The sequence below is a fragment of the Oreochromis aureus genome, linkage group 13, assembly GCF_013358895.1.
Source record: "Oreochromis aureus strain Israel breed Guangdong linkage group 13, ZZ_aureus, whole genome shotgun sequence".
In the NCBI taxonomy this organism is placed as follows: domain Eukaryota; kingdom Metazoa; phylum Chordata; class Actinopteri; order Cichliformes; family Cichlidae; genus Oreochromis; species Oreochromis aureus.
Genome location: NC_052954.1, coordinates 16,010,465 through 16,027,111, shown reverse-complemented (window position 1 = coordinate 16,027,111; position 16,647 = coordinate 16,010,465). Strand labels below are relative to the sequence as shown.

Below are 16,647 nucleotides of genomic sequence, written 5' to 3'. Positions count from 1 at the left end.
CATTTCCTGCTTGAACTCTTTCCTGTTGCTCAAGGTTTCCTCTGCGTGCAGACACAAAACCCACAGTGGTAATAGGTCTCCAGTTGGTCCAGATACTACCAACCTCACCCTGACAAATCAATTCCCCTTTAAACTGCCACTTCAGAGTTGCCTTTCATGCTTCTGAGTTTAACTAATGACCAATCTTAGTAAAGAAACTTTTGCTTTGCCATCATTTTAAAACTGTTTATGTACACACACCAGCCACTTTATTAGGTACAAGCAGGTGACCATGACTCAAAGTTTTAAAACAGGAACCAGTGAGAAATGTCACCATGGCTACATCCATTTCGATACATACTCACAGGCCAGTTTGTTCAGTACACCTGTTCAATTGCTTGTTAATGCAAATATCTAATAAGTCATTTACATGACGCCTAGTCATTGCATTCAGGCATGTACACATGGTGAAGGTGACCTGCTGAAGTTCAAACTAACCATCGGAAAGGGGAAGAAAGGCGGTTTAAGTGACTTTGAATGTGGCATTGTTGTTGGCAGCAGACAGGCACCAACAACCATAAATATTTCTGAAACTGCTGATCTACGGGTGGCTGTAGCTCAGGAGGTAGAGCAGGTCATCTACTGAATGGAAAGTTAGTGGTTAAATCCCGTATGCCAAATATCCTTGGGCAAGATACTAATCCAAGTTGCTCTGTGATGCATCCAACAGAGTATGAATGTACATGAATGTTAGATAAAAAGCACTTGCTTGGAAAAAAAAGCGCTTGTATGAATGAGTGTAAAGTTGTATAACTTCACATTATTGAATTTTTTGAAGTTTTGTGCTCAGTTGAAGTAGAAAAGCGTTACATAAGAACCAGTCCATTTATCTAATGTGATTTTCTCACACAACTCTCTCTAAAAAGGTCATCTTGAAGCCAGACTGCTTCAAGCTGGTACGAAGGCAGTATAAAGTCATGTAACCACTTGTCAAGGTCAACTTGTTACAACAAATGTATGCAGAAGAGGACCTCTGAACGTATATCACATTTAACTTTGGGCTACAGCAGCAGAAGACCACACCAGTGTGGCTCCTGTCAGAAAAGAACAGTTTGCACAGACTCACCAAAACTGTTCAACAGCACACTGGAAAAACATCACCTGTTCTGATGACTTTCGATTTCTGCTGCGACATTCAGGCTGATGTTAGTGGAATGGTTGTAGAGATATTTTCTCGATACTCTTTGGGCCCTTTAATACCAGCTGAGCATCATTTAAACACCACAGTCGACCTGAGTATTGTTGCTGACCATGTCCATCCCTTTGTGACAACACTGTACCATCTTCAGATGGCTGCTTGCAGCACGATAACAGACTGTGTCACAAAGCTCAGATCAACAAAAACTGCTTTCTTAAAGATAAAGATAAAGATGACCTTTATTAGTCCCACAGGTGGGAAATTTGTTACAAATTTGTTAAATTTGAACATTTAAATGAGTTCACTGAATTCAAATGGCCTCCACAGTCACCAGATCTCAATCCAACAGAGCACTGTTAAGATATACAGCTCAGCAATCAAAAATGCCTGTTTTTGTCAGATTGATTAGGCAATATTAAGTAAGCTCTTGGCAATTAAAAAAAAAAGTAAAATGAAACAAACAACTAATTATTTTATTTGAGTCTTATTTGTGTCTTATCAGGAAAACTGTTCAAGGTTAAACCTTGTTAGAAGTCAGATATACATATTTTTGAACATATTTAAGATGGCAGTGTCCATCTGACCAAACAATTTCAGTGAGATTTGACAAAACTTAATGGGTTTCATAAAACTGTACTTACAAAGCTTATGAGCAGGACTCCTAACACTTACAGAGAACATTTGAAAATGATTTAAATATGAAAAACAAACCAGGAGAAATATGACATAAAGGCTAAGTGTGAGCACTGCTGCTGCTGGACTGTAGAAAGACAGCAGACAACCTCGAAAATATAAATAAATAAATAAAGGTCACTCCAGACTTACACCTGCAACCACATCAAACAAAATCTAATTACACATCATATTTACAAACCACTGATCACCAATTAGAGTGGAGTTCTACATATGGAGAGGTGTTGATTAATCAAATGAAGGTGCAGTGAGGAACAAAGGCTGTCAGAGAATAGGACACAGCCTCCTCTTTCGTGTCAGCTGTTCATCCAGCTTGAGGAGGAGGGACAGGAAGTTCCGGTTGGGGTAAATGGCTCGTTTTTGGACAACATGCTTCAGAGCATCTCTCAGAGTAAGACGCTGCCACAGCATCAAGTACGCTATGACCAAAGTGGCCGATCTACTCACGCCCATGATGCAGTGCACCAGCACTTTTCCTGTAGAGAAGGATGGAAAATATCATGAGGGCCAGCTCTTGAAAAGAAAAGAAAAAACAGCCTAGTATTCACATTCAGTTTACCATCTTTGCTCATCAGGGCTTTGTGTATGAAGTCAGCTGCAGGTTTGAAGTACTGACTGAGGTCAAAGTCCTCTGAATCCTCCGCTGGGATGCCAAAGTAAACGCAGGTGTTCCCATAAAAACTCTGGTCACCAATGCTGCCCTGCTTGGAGTGCGCTGCGTTCAGCACATGAGTGATGCTAAGCTTATGCAATGTCTTTTTATTCTGTGCTACACCTCTGGAGACATGGAAAAAGAGAAAAAAAATAAAGAGTAAATCTAAAGAATAGAACAACCATGTTTAGTGTCTATAAATGCTAAATAACTTAAATGTAAAAGGAATAAAAGTTCTCCTTTATAGCAGGCATTTCTCTCCAGCAGAACTCAGAAAGATGTTGTACAAAAGCGCACTCACACATTTCCTATGTACAGGTTGGGCCAGACTTCATCCACCGGTGTGAGCCCCACAGGGCAGGAATCCAAGATGACCTCCAGTTCTTTAATGAGCAGCAGGTCCTGTAGCTGTTTGCTCCTTGACATTCTCCCTGGACGCAGAGTGCTCCTTCAGCACACCCCCGCACTGCTCAGGCTGTCTGTGCCCACCGTCCCCCTTCCCACCGAAGTCTACAGCTCGGTGAGAGGCATGAGCAGGTGGTTGTTTGAATGCTGCTTGGCTCCAAAATTAGCTCTCTGTGTTCAGTGTGTTCTCTCGGACTGTCTGGATGTAGTTATTTAATGTTGTAACGCTGTAGCATTGATTGGTCTGTTCACTGATGCTAAAAAACCCCAGGGGGAGAATTCAGGAGCTCGCTCTGATACCACTGATGTCACATTAGAAGAGGACAGGGGAGGGGAGTGAATGAAGCTGAACACTTTGGTTTATACATGCAATAAATGGTGCAAATGGAGGAGGAAATAGAGGGTTGTTTCTGGCTTTCTTACTCATTTAAACCATCATCCTGCAGTTTTTGGTCCAGGCCTATGAGCTGTCGCAGGAAGCCTCTGTTGGGAAAAATCCAGCGCTTCTGCTGCACACAACGTATAGAGGACAACAGACTGAGGTGATGATGAATCATCAGGTAGGCTAGGACCAATGCAGCTGAACGACTCACACCCACAGCACAGTGCACAAACACTCTCCCTGAAAATCAGAAAAGGCAGAAACAAATATAGTGAAAACTCAGATCTGTGTGATCCTCTCTGAAAATGTGCTTGCAGTACCTCCTGATGTCAAAGCCTGGTGAATGAACTCAGCCGCAGGGTAGAAATACGGCGAGAGGTCAAATGTGGGGAGGTCGTTGGCAGGGACTCCATAATATTTCACTGTGGTTCCATAGAAATCATCACTACCTTTACAGCAGAGTTTACCATGTGAGGCATTCAGCACATGAGTGATCCCTAGCTGGTAGAGCCCAAACTTGTCATGAGACATAAACCTGACACAAACAGCAGATATAACAAATGAATACAATCCAGATGTGCATATGTGAATTTAAATCCAGCTCTTGATACTCACATGTCTCCCAGAAACAGATTCGGCCACACCTCGTCTCCATGTCGACAGGAGCTTGGAGCTGAGTGTAAAACCTCCTCCAGATCCTGGAGAGATGGGATCTCCCACTTTCTCTCTGATCCCCCTGCCACACACTTCTCCTGTTTTGGCTCCAAATCTTGTATATCACATATCACACCTGTGGCAGCACCTGAGGAGGACTTTCTGTCTGTCATTGCAAAGTTTACAATAGCAGACGGTCTGCTGTGTTCTTTACCAAAATGTAACCAAGCTGCACTCTGCTGCCTTCGCCTTGACTCTCTTTCAGCAGCAGTTCCACCTCACTCAGCCTCTGACTGTCAGGAACAGGTGGCTCATTGGCACCGGCTCTCAGTCAACCTCTCAAGTCAAGTCACTTGCTTTCCAGTTATGGCAGATGGATTAACAGCTCAAATGCAATGGTACAATCTGTAGGTAGCAGAAAAGACTACGACATGAGAACTACTTAAACGTGATAGATAAAACAATTTAAAAAAAATTTATGTTAAGAATATAATTATCTGTGGAGAGACTGAGGAGACCATTTGAGTACAATAAACTCATTGTTATGTTCAAGAAAGGTGTGGTATCGTGTGTTATCCATGCTCTTCTGCATATCTTGGTCATAACGAGTGCTCCCAGCAGCTTGAAGCAGTTACTCCTTTCTCCTTTGACCTCTGGCGTGAACAAGGCATTTTCACGCTGAGATCTGCCGTTCACTGAATAGTTTCTCTTTTGTGGGCCATTCTACATAAACCTTAAAGACAGTTATGCAAGAAAATCCCAGTAAGTCAGCAATTTCTGAAATACTCAGACCAGACCAGCAACAATGCCACATTTAGAGACTTTTAAATCACCTTTATCCCCCATTCTGATGCTTCAGTAGGTTGTTTTGACCATGTCTGTAATGTCTCTAATAAGCATTTGCTTAGTGAATGATTGCACGTGTTTTTAACATTATAGGTTTAGTTTGTATCACCTTTTCTTCCGTCTAATCTCTACATAATGATGCTTTCATGGCTAAAAAAGTAGCAAGATTTACTGCTGCAGTCGACTTGCAGTCGACTTGAGACTAATATTCAATGCCCAAAATGACAACGAAAACAGCTAATTTCATTTATGTTTTGTTGCTAAAATGATAGCACACTCTTCCCTTAAGTTCATGCATGAGATATTGATGTATAACATAACCTCATATAAAATAGTTTGAAGGTTATAAGGGTGGAAAATGAATGCCAAGGCAAGAATGACAATACTGTGTTAAGAAAGAAAACCACAGTAAAACAGTCAAAGTTGACGGATTAAAGAAATCCCAGGTTTTCCAAGTGTAACCAGCAGATGTCAGTGTCCTTTGAGCTGAGGTCCCGCAGGAGGCCTCCTGCTCCTCTTGAGTGCTTTTTGTTTGCTGTTGCCTCTTCCTGTTTGCTGTTGCTTAGTAGTCCGAAGCATGTTGGCTGTGAAGTACTCCTATGAGCGGTGGAGTAAACAGACGGCTCATCCGCACCTTGTGGCAGCGCAGTGACAGTGGATGTTTGGTAAGTGAGACGATCATTGGATAATAAAGTGGACTTCCTGTGACCTGTTTGGTCTGAGTTGAACATGTAGTTTTTTTGTTCATTTGGAGAAAGTTGCTGAACTAGTAGTGAAATGTTGCAATCTGACGTTACATTGTGGCCCCTGCGGTGAAAAGACACTATGAGCTCTTTGTCGAGCTGCCTCTGTCTCTCTCACACACACTGAAGGGCTCTCTCTCTCTCTCTCACACACACACACACACAGCTGTGTCCTACTGCCTGACTGTGACTCACTGTAAGCCAGCCAAACAAGCTGACATGGCACTTTTATATCCCAAGTAGCTGCGGGATGTTGCCAGTAAAATCTCGAGGCTAGTTAAAAATAACTTATTTCTCTTTGAGGGAGCAGATCTGCACACGCCTCGGTGAGTGAGCTGCTTGTAGGTTTCAGGGATTTTCATCAGTGGTGGCTTTCATTGCCAAACTGAACCAGTGTCAGAGGAGTGATGTCATACTAGGTGTGGCTGTCAGGCTGAAGGCGAAATTCAGAAACCACCAACAAAAGCTTTGAGGCTAGAATCTAGTATTTAGGCTATTTTGTTTTTTTAATCAATTAATCTTGTCATGTTTAGCTGTTAAAATGTCAGAATATATTAGGAAAATATGTACAGCATGTTCCAGAAACTCTACCAGATGTTCTGCTTCCTAAAGGGATTGTTTAGTGAATTTTGTCAGTTAATTTTTTGCTGATTGATCAGCTAATCATTCAATCAGTCAGCTCCACGGTGAGCCTGTTTAACATCATGGTAAAAATGAATTATTCCTGGATTTTCTCTGTTTGGTTCAACACAAAATAAAAATTTCAAGGCTGTATCTAGTGTCCATTCAGCAGGCAGGCCATCAGTACGGTACTACAGCCATGTTGGTTGAACTTGCAGACCTTTGGAGTACGAGTGGAGCTGTACAGTGGTGAGCTTGTCAGAAGTTCAAAGGGCAGAAATGAGCAAACTGCAAAGATTGATTGTCGTCTGCTGTGCTTGGCTTATGGAATATGTTTAGTGACTCGCTGTTTTTTGGGGGTTTGAATTCCTGCTTTAGGTGGGACACTTTGTCAGTGTGCACTCACTTTGTGCTAATGTACGGTCACTGACCTGAACACAGATGATGCAAAACCAGCTAAGCAGGCTGCAGCGTGCACTGCAGGGTTTCACTGAATAAGAGCACAAGCAGGCAGCCAACCCCTCAGCTAATTAACCCTGCACTGGCTGCATACTGATCAGTCATGGCAACTAATGATGACTTTTTAATTGTTAAAGTGCCAAAAGTGCCAATTTGCCATGACCTTGAAAGGACTAACTTTGTCCAACTAGCAATCCCTAAATTATCAAATTGGCCTCAGTTCTGGATTACAAATGTCAGTTTTGGAGAAGTCGTGATGGATGTGTTTATCAATGACAAAAATAGCAGACCTCCAACCCATATATTTACTAAAGAAACAATAAATTTGTTGAAATTTGCTCTCATTTAGTTTTACTTTGGTTACTCTACTGTTTTGTTCCAAACAAGACATTTGACATGCTGCTGGGCCCGATGCTGTTTTTTTATCAAATTTCATGCCAAAAAAGAAAAAAAAACAGGAATGGTTTGGAGAATAAAGAAGCTACTTTCAGCTGCTCTGTGATTCATAACGGGTCGCCACAGCGGGCTTTTCCGCATATTTAATTTACACCCCAGATGATCTTCTGGATGAACCAAAAGAGATTTATGACTCTTCCCTGGGATCAAACCAGCGATCTCTCGCTTGTTATTCGAATGTGTAAACCACTACACTGTGGAGAATAATCAGCAAACTTATGAATAATTTATATAACTGCAGCGCTGTATGATATGAACAGCGGGGAAAGTGCTCGTGTTAATTTTCATGCAAATGGAGTAGAAATGTCAGTGGGTGAGCTTCAGGCAGTTTTGCATTAAAAGAATGGCACTGAACAGTTATGAAATCAAGTGATCAAAACGCAGAGGAGGAGGAAGTGGCACTTAATTATCAAGCTTTAGAGAATTGTTAACAGCAGCCTTTGATCAGTCAGAGTGTGTGTGTGTGTGTGTGTGTGTGTGTGTGTGTGTGTGTGTGTGTGTGTGTGTGTGTGTGTGTGTGTGTGTGTGTGTGTGTGTGTGTGTGTGTGTGTGTGTGTGTGTGTGTGTGTGTGTGTGTGTGTGTGTGTGTGTGTGCATACTTTTCTCTGCCGCTGTAATTTCAGTTATTTTTATCTCTGTCATACCCCACGTTACTTAACAGTGTTTGTTTCTGCAGCAGCATGGCACTGTCGGAAGATAATGTGAGTGCCTGGAGCTGTAAGCAGGTGGCCCAGTGGCTGAAGGAAGAAGGTTTTGGGCAGTACGTGGAGCTACTGTGCACGCAGCACCGCCTGGACGGCCTCAGTCTGCTGGCTCTGACTGAGGCCGACCTGAGGGGTCCTCCTCTGGGCCTCACGGTGCTGGGAGACATCAAAAGGCTGACCATAGCCCTCCGCCGGCTCCAGAGAAAAAACCAGGCCCAGCTGGAGGAGCTGGGCCTCGCACCTTTGGACAGTCTTCCCGCTGGGCTCCCCGCAGGCACTGCTGGGGTCAAGTGGAGCTGCGATGGAGCTGACGGGTGTAATGGAGGTGATCGCTTGTGTAACGGGACTGAGCTGCGGTCAAGGGACAGCAATAGATCTGGATACAGCTCTGGAGAGGTGCTGTGTCACACACACTCCAACGGGAGGTGTAGGCAGCACTTAGCTGGTAGATTGGACCCAGAGGTTTGGAAAACAGTCATCAGTTCCATATATGTTTTTCTGGTGTTTGGATTCACATCTTTTGTCATGGTTATCGTACATGAGCGCGTCCCTGACATGAGGACATACCCACCGCTGCCTGATATATTCCTGGACAGGTACAAGCTTGCATGTTTTATATGTTTTGCATATTTTGCACTGATAAGTATCTATATGATGTTCCAGGCACTGTTGAGCAACATAAGCTCCATAGTTCACGTACACATTATCTTATCTGCTTTCTGATATGCATGTTTTTGTACTCTTAACAGTGTACCCAGAATTCCTTGGGCTTTTGCCATGGCTGAAGCTTGTGGTCTCATCTTATGCTACATGTTTCTGTTGATCCTGCTCCTTCACAAACACAGGTAGCCCATAGGTCCCGTTTCTGCAGTTTGCACATTCCTAGCTGCTGGCTTCACATTACACTGAGTTGGGTGTGCGTCTGTGTTTCAGGTCCATCCTCTTCAGACGGCTGTGTTCTTTAATGGGAACGGTGTTTTTGCTTCGTTGCTGCACCATGTTTGCCACCTCGCTTTCTGTGCCAGGGCAGCACCTGAAGTGTGCCAGCAAGGTGGGAAGCACAAATGAGATTCTGTTTGTCATTTTTCCTCCTGGAGTTTTTTTTTAAAAATTTTATTCTCATTGCTGTTGGCAGTGTTACAGTTCAGTTGATCACTCAGCTGTACTGCGGTGATAACTAATAAACAGCTGCCACTGTGATTCACAGCATGACTGATTACTGGAGGGGTTTTTTTGTCCCTCAGACATATGGCGACACCTGGGAAAAGATACAGAGGGCTCTAACAATCTGGAGTGGATTTGGGATGACTCTGACAGGCGTGCAAACCTGTGGAGACTACATGTTCAGCGGGCACACTGTTGTCATCACGATGCTCAACTTCTTTGTGACTGAATGTGAGGATTCATTCTTTTGTTCGGCTTTCAATGAGTTTAGTGAGAGTGTGCTTTCTTGTTAGGTCTTGTATTTTTACTAGTAGGAAAGAAATGATGTGATAATAATTAAGGAAAGTACACCTTCTTTTAACTCTAAGGTTTTATGTATTGGGACTTAATTTTAAAAAAAATCACCTGTTCCTCAGCAGGTCTTAAAATCACTTAAATACAACCTCATGTCATTATTTTTTTTAACAAAAAATAAGCCAAAATGCAGAAGTAATGCATAAAAAACTAAGCACAGGCTTACTGCTGTCATAGGATTCAAGACCACAAGTAGAAACAAGTGTAAGTAGTATCTGATCATCAGCAAGTGTGAGCACCTCTATCACAGTAGAGGTTTACAGATGCTGTTTGATGGTTTGGAGCATTTAGACAAGTGTTAACACAATGCCAAACATGAAATGCATCAGAAACAGTTCTTTCTGCCCATCAGTCTGGGAGCAGTTAAAGTCCATTTCCAAACTATTTGAAGTCCATCAATCAGAAAAAGACTGAACAAGTATGGCTTGTTTGGAAGAGTTGCCAGGAGACTCTTCTCCCTAAAAAGAACGTGGCAACAATGTTTAGCTTTGAAAAATTCCTTTGAACAAACCACAAAACCTCTGGAAAAATGTCCTTTGGATAGAGAAGACCAAAGTGGAATTGTCTGGACAAAATACACAGAGGCACATTTGGCAACAACACAGCATATCAGCACAAATATCTCATACCAGCTGTCCAGCTCAAAATAAACTAGTGCCAAGGATTTCTTCAAGCTTTGGATATACATAAAATACACTGAGCATGTCTTATAATTATGTTTCCTAATTGCAGATACTCCACGAACATGGAATCTGATTCACACCATATCTTGGGTGTTAAACCTGTTTGGGATTTTCTTCATCCTGGCTGGTCACGAGCACTACTCTATCGACGTGTTCATCGCCTTCTACATCACCACCCGCCTCTTCCTCTACTATCACACCTTAGCTAACACCCGTGCCTACCAGCATAGCCGAAGGGCACGCATTTGGTTCCCCATGTTCTCCTTTTTTGAGTGCAACGTGAATGGACCTGTCCCCAACCAGTATCACTGGCCCTTCAGTAAACCGGCCTTCATGAAAACTCTGATTGGATAAAGCTGACGTTACAGGAGTGGCAATGTGCATGGGACTATAATGTGAATGCCCCAGTTAAAAAAAAAAAACTTGATAATTTATTATATAAAAACGTGTTATCTTTGACTAATTTCACTGATAAAAGTGACAGTTGTGGAACGATACTTTTTTCTATGTTAGCTTAGCTGTCAATATAGAAGTTAGCTAACTTCTATGTTAAGCTAAGCTTAGCACATGGACTGGAAACCGGGGTATAGTTCACCAGGCTCTGTTTAAAGGTACACTACCAGCACATTTGAAATAATAAACTTTTTTATAAACATCAAGTTTTAGCAATGCTGATGTTTCGATATTTGTTGTTTGGATTTTTTTTTAAATTTTTTTATTTTTTAACTTTGGATAAACGTCATTGGTTGTTTCTGGTCTTTACGCTAAGCTAAGCTATGCTGTCTGGCTGCTAACTATAGAGAGTTCTCACAGGACAACAGATTTCTCACCATGTTGGACATGATGCAACTACCAGTCGCAAAGAAAAAATATATTCACCAACTGATTGGTGAGTGGTTGCTGGGTGTCATTAGGTGAAGTTTGTCACAATGAGGGTGTTGCACCGAAACCTCCTTGTGATTGCCGTGGTTGCAAGCATGGAACCACGCATTTCCATTGCATGGAAGATACCAACTTAAGTGCAAATGCTCTCTTACTAACCACTGAGTGGTAGTGAAACTTGGAAAAAGTGTAGCGCAAACCAGAAATGCAGATTGTCTCCAAAATAAAAGCTGTTTCTCACAGTTTACAATGTTATTTTTAAAACTCAACTTTTGCTTCCGCTTTAAAGTCAAATGGTCTCTGTTTGTTGGACAGTTTCACTACTTTTTGGAGAGCAGTTGGTGAGTGATTGCAGACAAGTTGCTGTCTTCCATGCTAACTGTGGGGAATCAAAATAATCTCAAAAAGGTTTTCGCCAACCAGTAGGGGACTACACGTTTTTCCCATTTTTTCCGAGTAACTAGTGGGGGGTGTCACTGAATGTTCTGTACACCTGTGAGATTGGGGCCTTATTTACTTGGCCTATATTGTCACATGTCCAAAATGGCAAAAGTTAACATCACGTGATTAGCGGTCACATGACTGCAAAAAGTCAGTAGTTTCATATGTACATTACGTCAGACGCTGAATAAGTGTTTGTCTCAAAATGTTGAGCAGTACCTTTAAATGTAATTGCACACTGCCAAAGGAAAAGAATGAGATTTATTTGTTGGCTAAGTGCTGCAGGTACATTTGTTTTCTTTGAAGATTTGCCTTGAAATGATCACTTTTGTCATTCTTAGCTTCTGCTTTGGGGTTGTTTACTGTTCGGTGGTGGTTTGGGTTTTTGGTGGTACTTGATAGTTACAGCAGAAATCTAATGAGATAGCTGTGGGTTGATACTGTAGTTGTGCCTCTTCGGGAGTTGAGGTGGTGATGCCTCAGAGCGCAGGCTTTGCTGCAAACATATCTGACACCTGTTGGATAGCTGCTACCAAAAAAAAAAAATCTCTGCACTAACATAAAAAATGTCTTTTATTTCACTTGCACTAAGGTGAACCTCACCACTGACATAGAGCTCCCTATATTCAGAGTTAAACTCAACAAAGTATGTGAATATTCATTGCAAAAAATGTATGTTTTGCACATTAAACCTTATATGTGTAATTGTTTCTTTATCCCAGTTTGATACTCTGTCATGGTTTTCTACGATTTTTTTTTTTTTTTTTTTTTTTTTTTTTAAACTGATTATTAATTAAGTGGTGACTGTAAAAATATGGAGATATCATCTGTTGCCTATAAAGCTTTAAAAGCAGTTTTTTGATTTTTTTTTTTTAAAGCAAAGGTTCAAAAGTGCAGTGTTTACTCTGGCAGGTCTGATCCAAACTTTCTCTTTAACTGTTTACAACGTGTATCGTTTATCGATGCAAGTAATCCATCTCTGCCTTTTGGCTCAGGAATAAAAGTTGCTAGACAAGGAAAATAACTTTTGTTTTTCTGACTAATTATTTCACGACTGCTTTTTCACTGTGCTTGAGTTTGATTCGTGAGAAGAAACAAACCATTTCTATCGCTGGTGAAAATGTTGTTTTTTTGATATGCAGTTTCAACATAACCTGCTGGTCTTCTCCACCTTAAAACAAATATTTGATAAAAAACGTTCATCACTGTTTAAATATTATCATAATGATATACATGGGGGTCACACCTTAATATAATCCGTGACTACCGAATTTTCACACACAGTTTTTCTGTTGACTGGGATACATCATATCTGAGGATGGTACGTATTTTACACTTTTATATATTTTCTAATCATAGCTACTTTTAAAAAAATAAGTTTCAGTATAAATGTAAATATGAATAGTTATGTGAGATTTCAATCATGTAATTGTTGTCGGAGTGTATATATTTTACAAACTCAGTTCCAAAAAAGTTATAAAATGTATGATGTAAATGTAAAAATCTATGTTTTATTCACCATAGAACATATAAATCATACCAGTGTTTAAAAAGAGAAAATTTAACATTAAAAAAAAAAATGAATTTAATGGTACCAAATCTTCCGTGTTTATCACTGTGCTGCATCCACTCTTTTTTCTTTTTTTTTAAACAATAGTACACAAAAATCTGGGAAATGAGACCAGCTGATGAACTTTTATTAGAGGAATGCTATCCCATTCTTCTCTGATATAGGATTCCATCTCCTTAACAGTCCTGGGTCTTCTTTCTCATATTGTTGTATTTCTTGATCAACCAAAAGTTTGGTTCACTTTGTCCGTTTTAAATGAGCTTTGGCTCAGAGAAGATGGTGGCTTTTCATCATCATGTTCACATATGGCTTCTTCTTTGTATGATAGAGCTTTAAGTGGCTTTTGTGGATGACACAGTTAACTTTGTACAGTGATTCTGGAAGTGCTTTTTTTGAGCCCGTGCAGAGATTTCCATGACAGATTCATCCTTGTTCTTAATCTCGTCCTGCCTGATGGACCAACGATCAAACATGTCCAGAATTCATTTTCAGCCGTATCTCTTGTGCACAGATTTCTCCAGATGCTCTGAATCTTTGGATGACGTTTTGTACTGTAGATGATGAAATATTCAAAGTCTTTGCAGTTTATGTTGAGTAACATTATTCTGAAATTCTTCCACAATTTGTAGAGGCAGATTTTTGCAGATTGGTAAACCAATGCTCAGTCCTGTTACTAACCTGTTGCCAATTAATCTAATTACAAATCTTTGACTTTCTTTTTAGTACTTGTACCAACTTTCTTTTTAAAGACGTGGTACTGTCAAATCAAAGTCAAAATAAGCTCATAATTTTCATGAATTAGTAAAATATCTCAGTTTAAACACTGAGTTTATGACACCTGCAAATCATTGCATTCTGCTTTTTCAGAATTGTATTTTATATTTACACACCTATCGGGTTATGAAAGATATAAGGTACAACTGTGTATACACTGTGTCCACTGAGCAGAACAGTTGTTAGTCGAGGCAGTAGTAGCTACAATGATGCTCATATGGAATATATTTGTTTATTGTAAAGTTTTGTATTTTTTTACAGACAAATGTATTTCCCATTACAATACTGTTTTCTTATGGCTAAGGCTGGATTATTCTGAACAGTAATAAATAGGCAAAAGACTAAATGCACGCAATTAGAAACTCCCTGAGGCTGACAGTGAAACTTTTTGTTCATGCTTTGAAGGTTTTTAGGCTTTTTTTACATAATTGTGACCAGGATGACACAAACAAGGCCATTTCCTGTCATGTTAAAGGTCTTGAAAGGATAGAAATGACTTTAGTATGAAATGTGTGTGTTTCTCTTTCAGTCTTCTCTACATGTGTTTGTCTGTCTGCTGGGACTCGTTGTGCTCTGTCACTCTCAATGCTTCTTCGAGGAGTTAGAGGTCAAAGATCCAAATAACCCTCCAAAAGGTGAGTCACATGACACTTTTGTTGTACAGATACAATACTGCAGCAGTACAGCAGGACATTGGGTGTAGTAGAAAGGTTTCTTTGTCATGTTTGAGAGATATTAGACATTTAATCCACATCTAATCCCTTAACCACACCTGTGCATACACTGGTAGATGCTCAAACACAAGGCGTGCCTCTGAGTAAGTAAGTCAACAACTCCTTTGAGTTGACCTGTGTTTTCATTTCTTTACATGTAGGATGTGTGGATAAGGATGGAAAGCTGCATGATTTTGACTCCGCATGGGTGAGAGACTGCATGGACTGCTCTTGTACACGTGAGGGTTTGAGCTGCTGTAGCAAGTAAGACTTCCACATGATTGTTTTTTTGAATCATTAAGGCATTTTTTCTTCAAACAAATAAACCTCTTTTCTCTCAGCTTTCTTACTCATAGAATTGTAATAAGTTCTCTTTTTAGGCTTTAACAATGATAACTTCCAACTTAAGAGTTACTAAATGAACAAAAACCCTGAAATTTTTTAAATTATTATTGATTGTTTTTTTCTTTTTGTATCATAGGATCCCCGATGCAAACACTGTAGATGTTCCTGAGGAGTGTGAGCTGGTTGTGAATGAGAAGGCCTGCTCTGTTAAGGTGGTGATGAAGTCTGACAATGAAAAAGAGTGCAGCCCTGTGTGAATACACTCTAAAGGCAACTAAAATCCAGACTGGGTCTAGATTATGACATTAAATTACCAATGAACAAAGATTACCACTTTATCAAACTTGTTCTCAATCAATAAATTCGGTTCAACTCTGCTTCCTGAGTCTTCAGTGTCTTCTTGTCAGCACTTGCAGGTCTCATTTTCAGGATGCAATTGAATAAGTTCACCACTGTGTGACAGCAGAGCACGGTCCTCGGAGGGTCTTTGGCACCTGAAGGGGCTCTAAGCACAATTATAGCTCTGCTCCTCTCGCTGCTGCCTCTGACACAATCGCTTTGGTTGTTATTGTGCACAGCTTCTTCTCCAACTCTAATCCCTGAGGATTCACACCTGTTCAAAGCATCATTTTCTCTCATCCTGGCTTCACTGAAGCTCATTTTTCAGCTAAACCATCACGTGAGTCCTTTTTTTTTAAAAACACGCAATATTGATGTATTGAATGGATTAATCGTCTTTGTCGAGGGAAATCAGTATTGATTAGGATTCAATCAGCTATGAAATGAATGCTGTATTGTTTCTAGACTGTCAGCTTGCAGTGTCCAGAGACTGTATGCAGGTGCATTGTAGGTCTCTCCTACAAATATCTTTTCAATAATACAGTCTAACAAAAGCATTTGACAGCATGCATGTCTGGTGGTATTTATCCAAAAGAAAATGCAAACGGGAACAACATTGCATTCATGTTTCATGTTCTTTGTTGAAATGTAAAGAAAACCACATTGTGAAAGTATTTGTAGTAGATTTGAGAGGTGTCACCCACAATCCCTGACACCTCCAGCAGATAACAAGGCTTAGCTCAGGTTGAGCACACTGCACAGTGCCTGCTGCCGTTACCCTGATTATCACCGGCACAAGGCAATAGGAAAGAAAATAGTCTCTGAGCAGTCGTATTGATTGCACACACACATTGGACTATTCTTTTGGTTTGAGAAAATTTTTAGAGTCTAGTAAGTGGCTATACTGGCACAAAGCGAAGCAGAAAAAAAACCTATGATTGCAGAGGGGTAATTGAAAGATTGGGCTTTTTTTTGTTTTTCAGTCGAGCATATATCTTTGTTATTTTCATTTTCAAATGCATTTTACCTGCAGTACAGATTCATTACATGCAGAAAAAACCCCACAAAGTTGTTCATCCCTTTGGAATAGCACATGACAGACCTTTATAATCAAGTGCAGTTTTCAGCTATAATAAAGTATTTTTCATTTCTCAGAATATTACCTTTATATGACACTACCCACAGCACTCTTTAGCAGGTAGATTAAGTGCAAATTTTTTTTTATTCTTTGTCTAAGAAAAAAAAGATTGTTGCTTAAAAGGTATACGTGGAATTCACTTTTCACTGCACAGTAAAAATAAAAAGGTGAAGCTTCTCCAAGGAAAATTACAGCCTTTCCTTCATTACTGTGTCATCTATTTTCTCTGAGATGGAGGGCACTTGCTGAGGCAAAGGTAAGAATAATATGACGGGTCAAGTGGAGACGGGTCACAGTGTTCCTTACCATGCAGACACTTAGCGCTGCAGTGTGTCCAACACACTAACACATCTACTTGATGTATCTGTTCCCCACAGCATTGCATAATTGCAGCATTAGCGGTTTAAAAATGGCTGTTGGTTTTCAATATTTCCTTTTCTTACTACTGCTGT

The 16,647-nt window shown here is 40.4% G+C and overlaps 4 protein-coding genes across 5 annotated transcripts; 2 read left to right on the top strand and 2 right to left on the bottom strand.

The window, feature by feature from the left end:
• Nucleotides 1-1,491: 1,491 nt before the first annotated feature.
• zgc:153981 (dual specificity protein phosphatase family protein) lies at nucleotides 1,492-2,971 on the bottom strand. Its single transcript, XM_031742919.2, has 3 exons — nucleotides 2,824-2,971; nucleotides 2,430-2,647; nucleotides 1,492-2,346 (listed from the first exon to the last, which is right to left on the bottom strand). The coding sequence occupies exons 1-3, from the start codon at nucleotides 2,946-2,948 to the stop codon at nucleotides 2,135-2,137; spliced, it is 555 nt and encodes a 184-aa protein (XP_031598779.1). The 5' UTR covers nucleotides 2,949-2,971; the 3' UTR covers nucleotides 1,492-2,134.
• A 349-nt stretch (nucleotides 2,972-3,320) lies between these two features.
• LOC116322756 (dual specificity protein phosphatase 13-like) lies at nucleotides 3,321-4,136 on the bottom strand. The gene is made up of 3 exons (XM_039622098.1): nucleotides 3,925-4,136; nucleotides 3,630-3,844; nucleotides 3,321-3,549 (listed from the first exon to the last, which is right to left on the bottom strand). The coding sequence occupies exons 1-3, from the start codon at nucleotides 4,134-4,136 to the stop codon at nucleotides 3,347-3,349; spliced, it is 630 nt and encodes a 209-aa protein (XP_039478032.1). The 3' UTR covers nucleotides 3,321-3,346.
• A 1,217-nt stretch (nucleotides 4,137-5,353) lies between these two features.
• LOC116322809 (sphingomyelin synthase-related protein 1-like) lies at nucleotides 5,354-12,340 on the top strand. 2 transcript variants are annotated; one of them, XM_031742986.2, is made up of 6 exons: nucleotides 5,354-5,474; nucleotides 7,768-8,388; nucleotides 8,542-8,637; nucleotides 8,726-8,843; nucleotides 9,037-9,187; nucleotides 10,043-12,340. In XM_031742986.2, exons 2-6 carry the CDS (start codon nucleotides 7,769-7,771, stop codon nucleotides 10,345-10,347), a joined length of 1,290 nt encoding a protein of 429 aa, XP_031598846.1. In that variant the 5' UTR covers nucleotides 5,354-5,474; nucleotide 7,768; the 3' UTR covers nucleotides 10,348-12,340. The 2 variants fall into 2 exon arrangements, with proteins under 2 accessions (XP_031598846.1, XP_031598845.1); XM_031742985.2 differs by having other exon boundaries at nucleotides 7,765-8,388.
• A 243-nt stretch (nucleotides 12,341-12,583) lies between these two features.
• Nucleotides 12,584-15,095, top strand: LOC116322755 (beta-microseminoprotein). The gene is made up of 4 exons (XM_031742917.2): nucleotides 12,584-12,637; nucleotides 14,190-14,295; nucleotides 14,535-14,637; nucleotides 14,855-15,095. The coding sequence occupies exons 1-4, from the start codon at nucleotides 12,635-12,637 to the stop codon at nucleotides 14,973-14,975; spliced, it is 333 nt and encodes a 110-aa protein (XP_031598777.2). The 5' UTR covers nucleotides 12,584-12,634; the 3' UTR covers nucleotides 14,976-15,095.
• The last annotated feature ends 1,552 nt before the right edge of the window (nucleotides 15,096-16,647 follow it).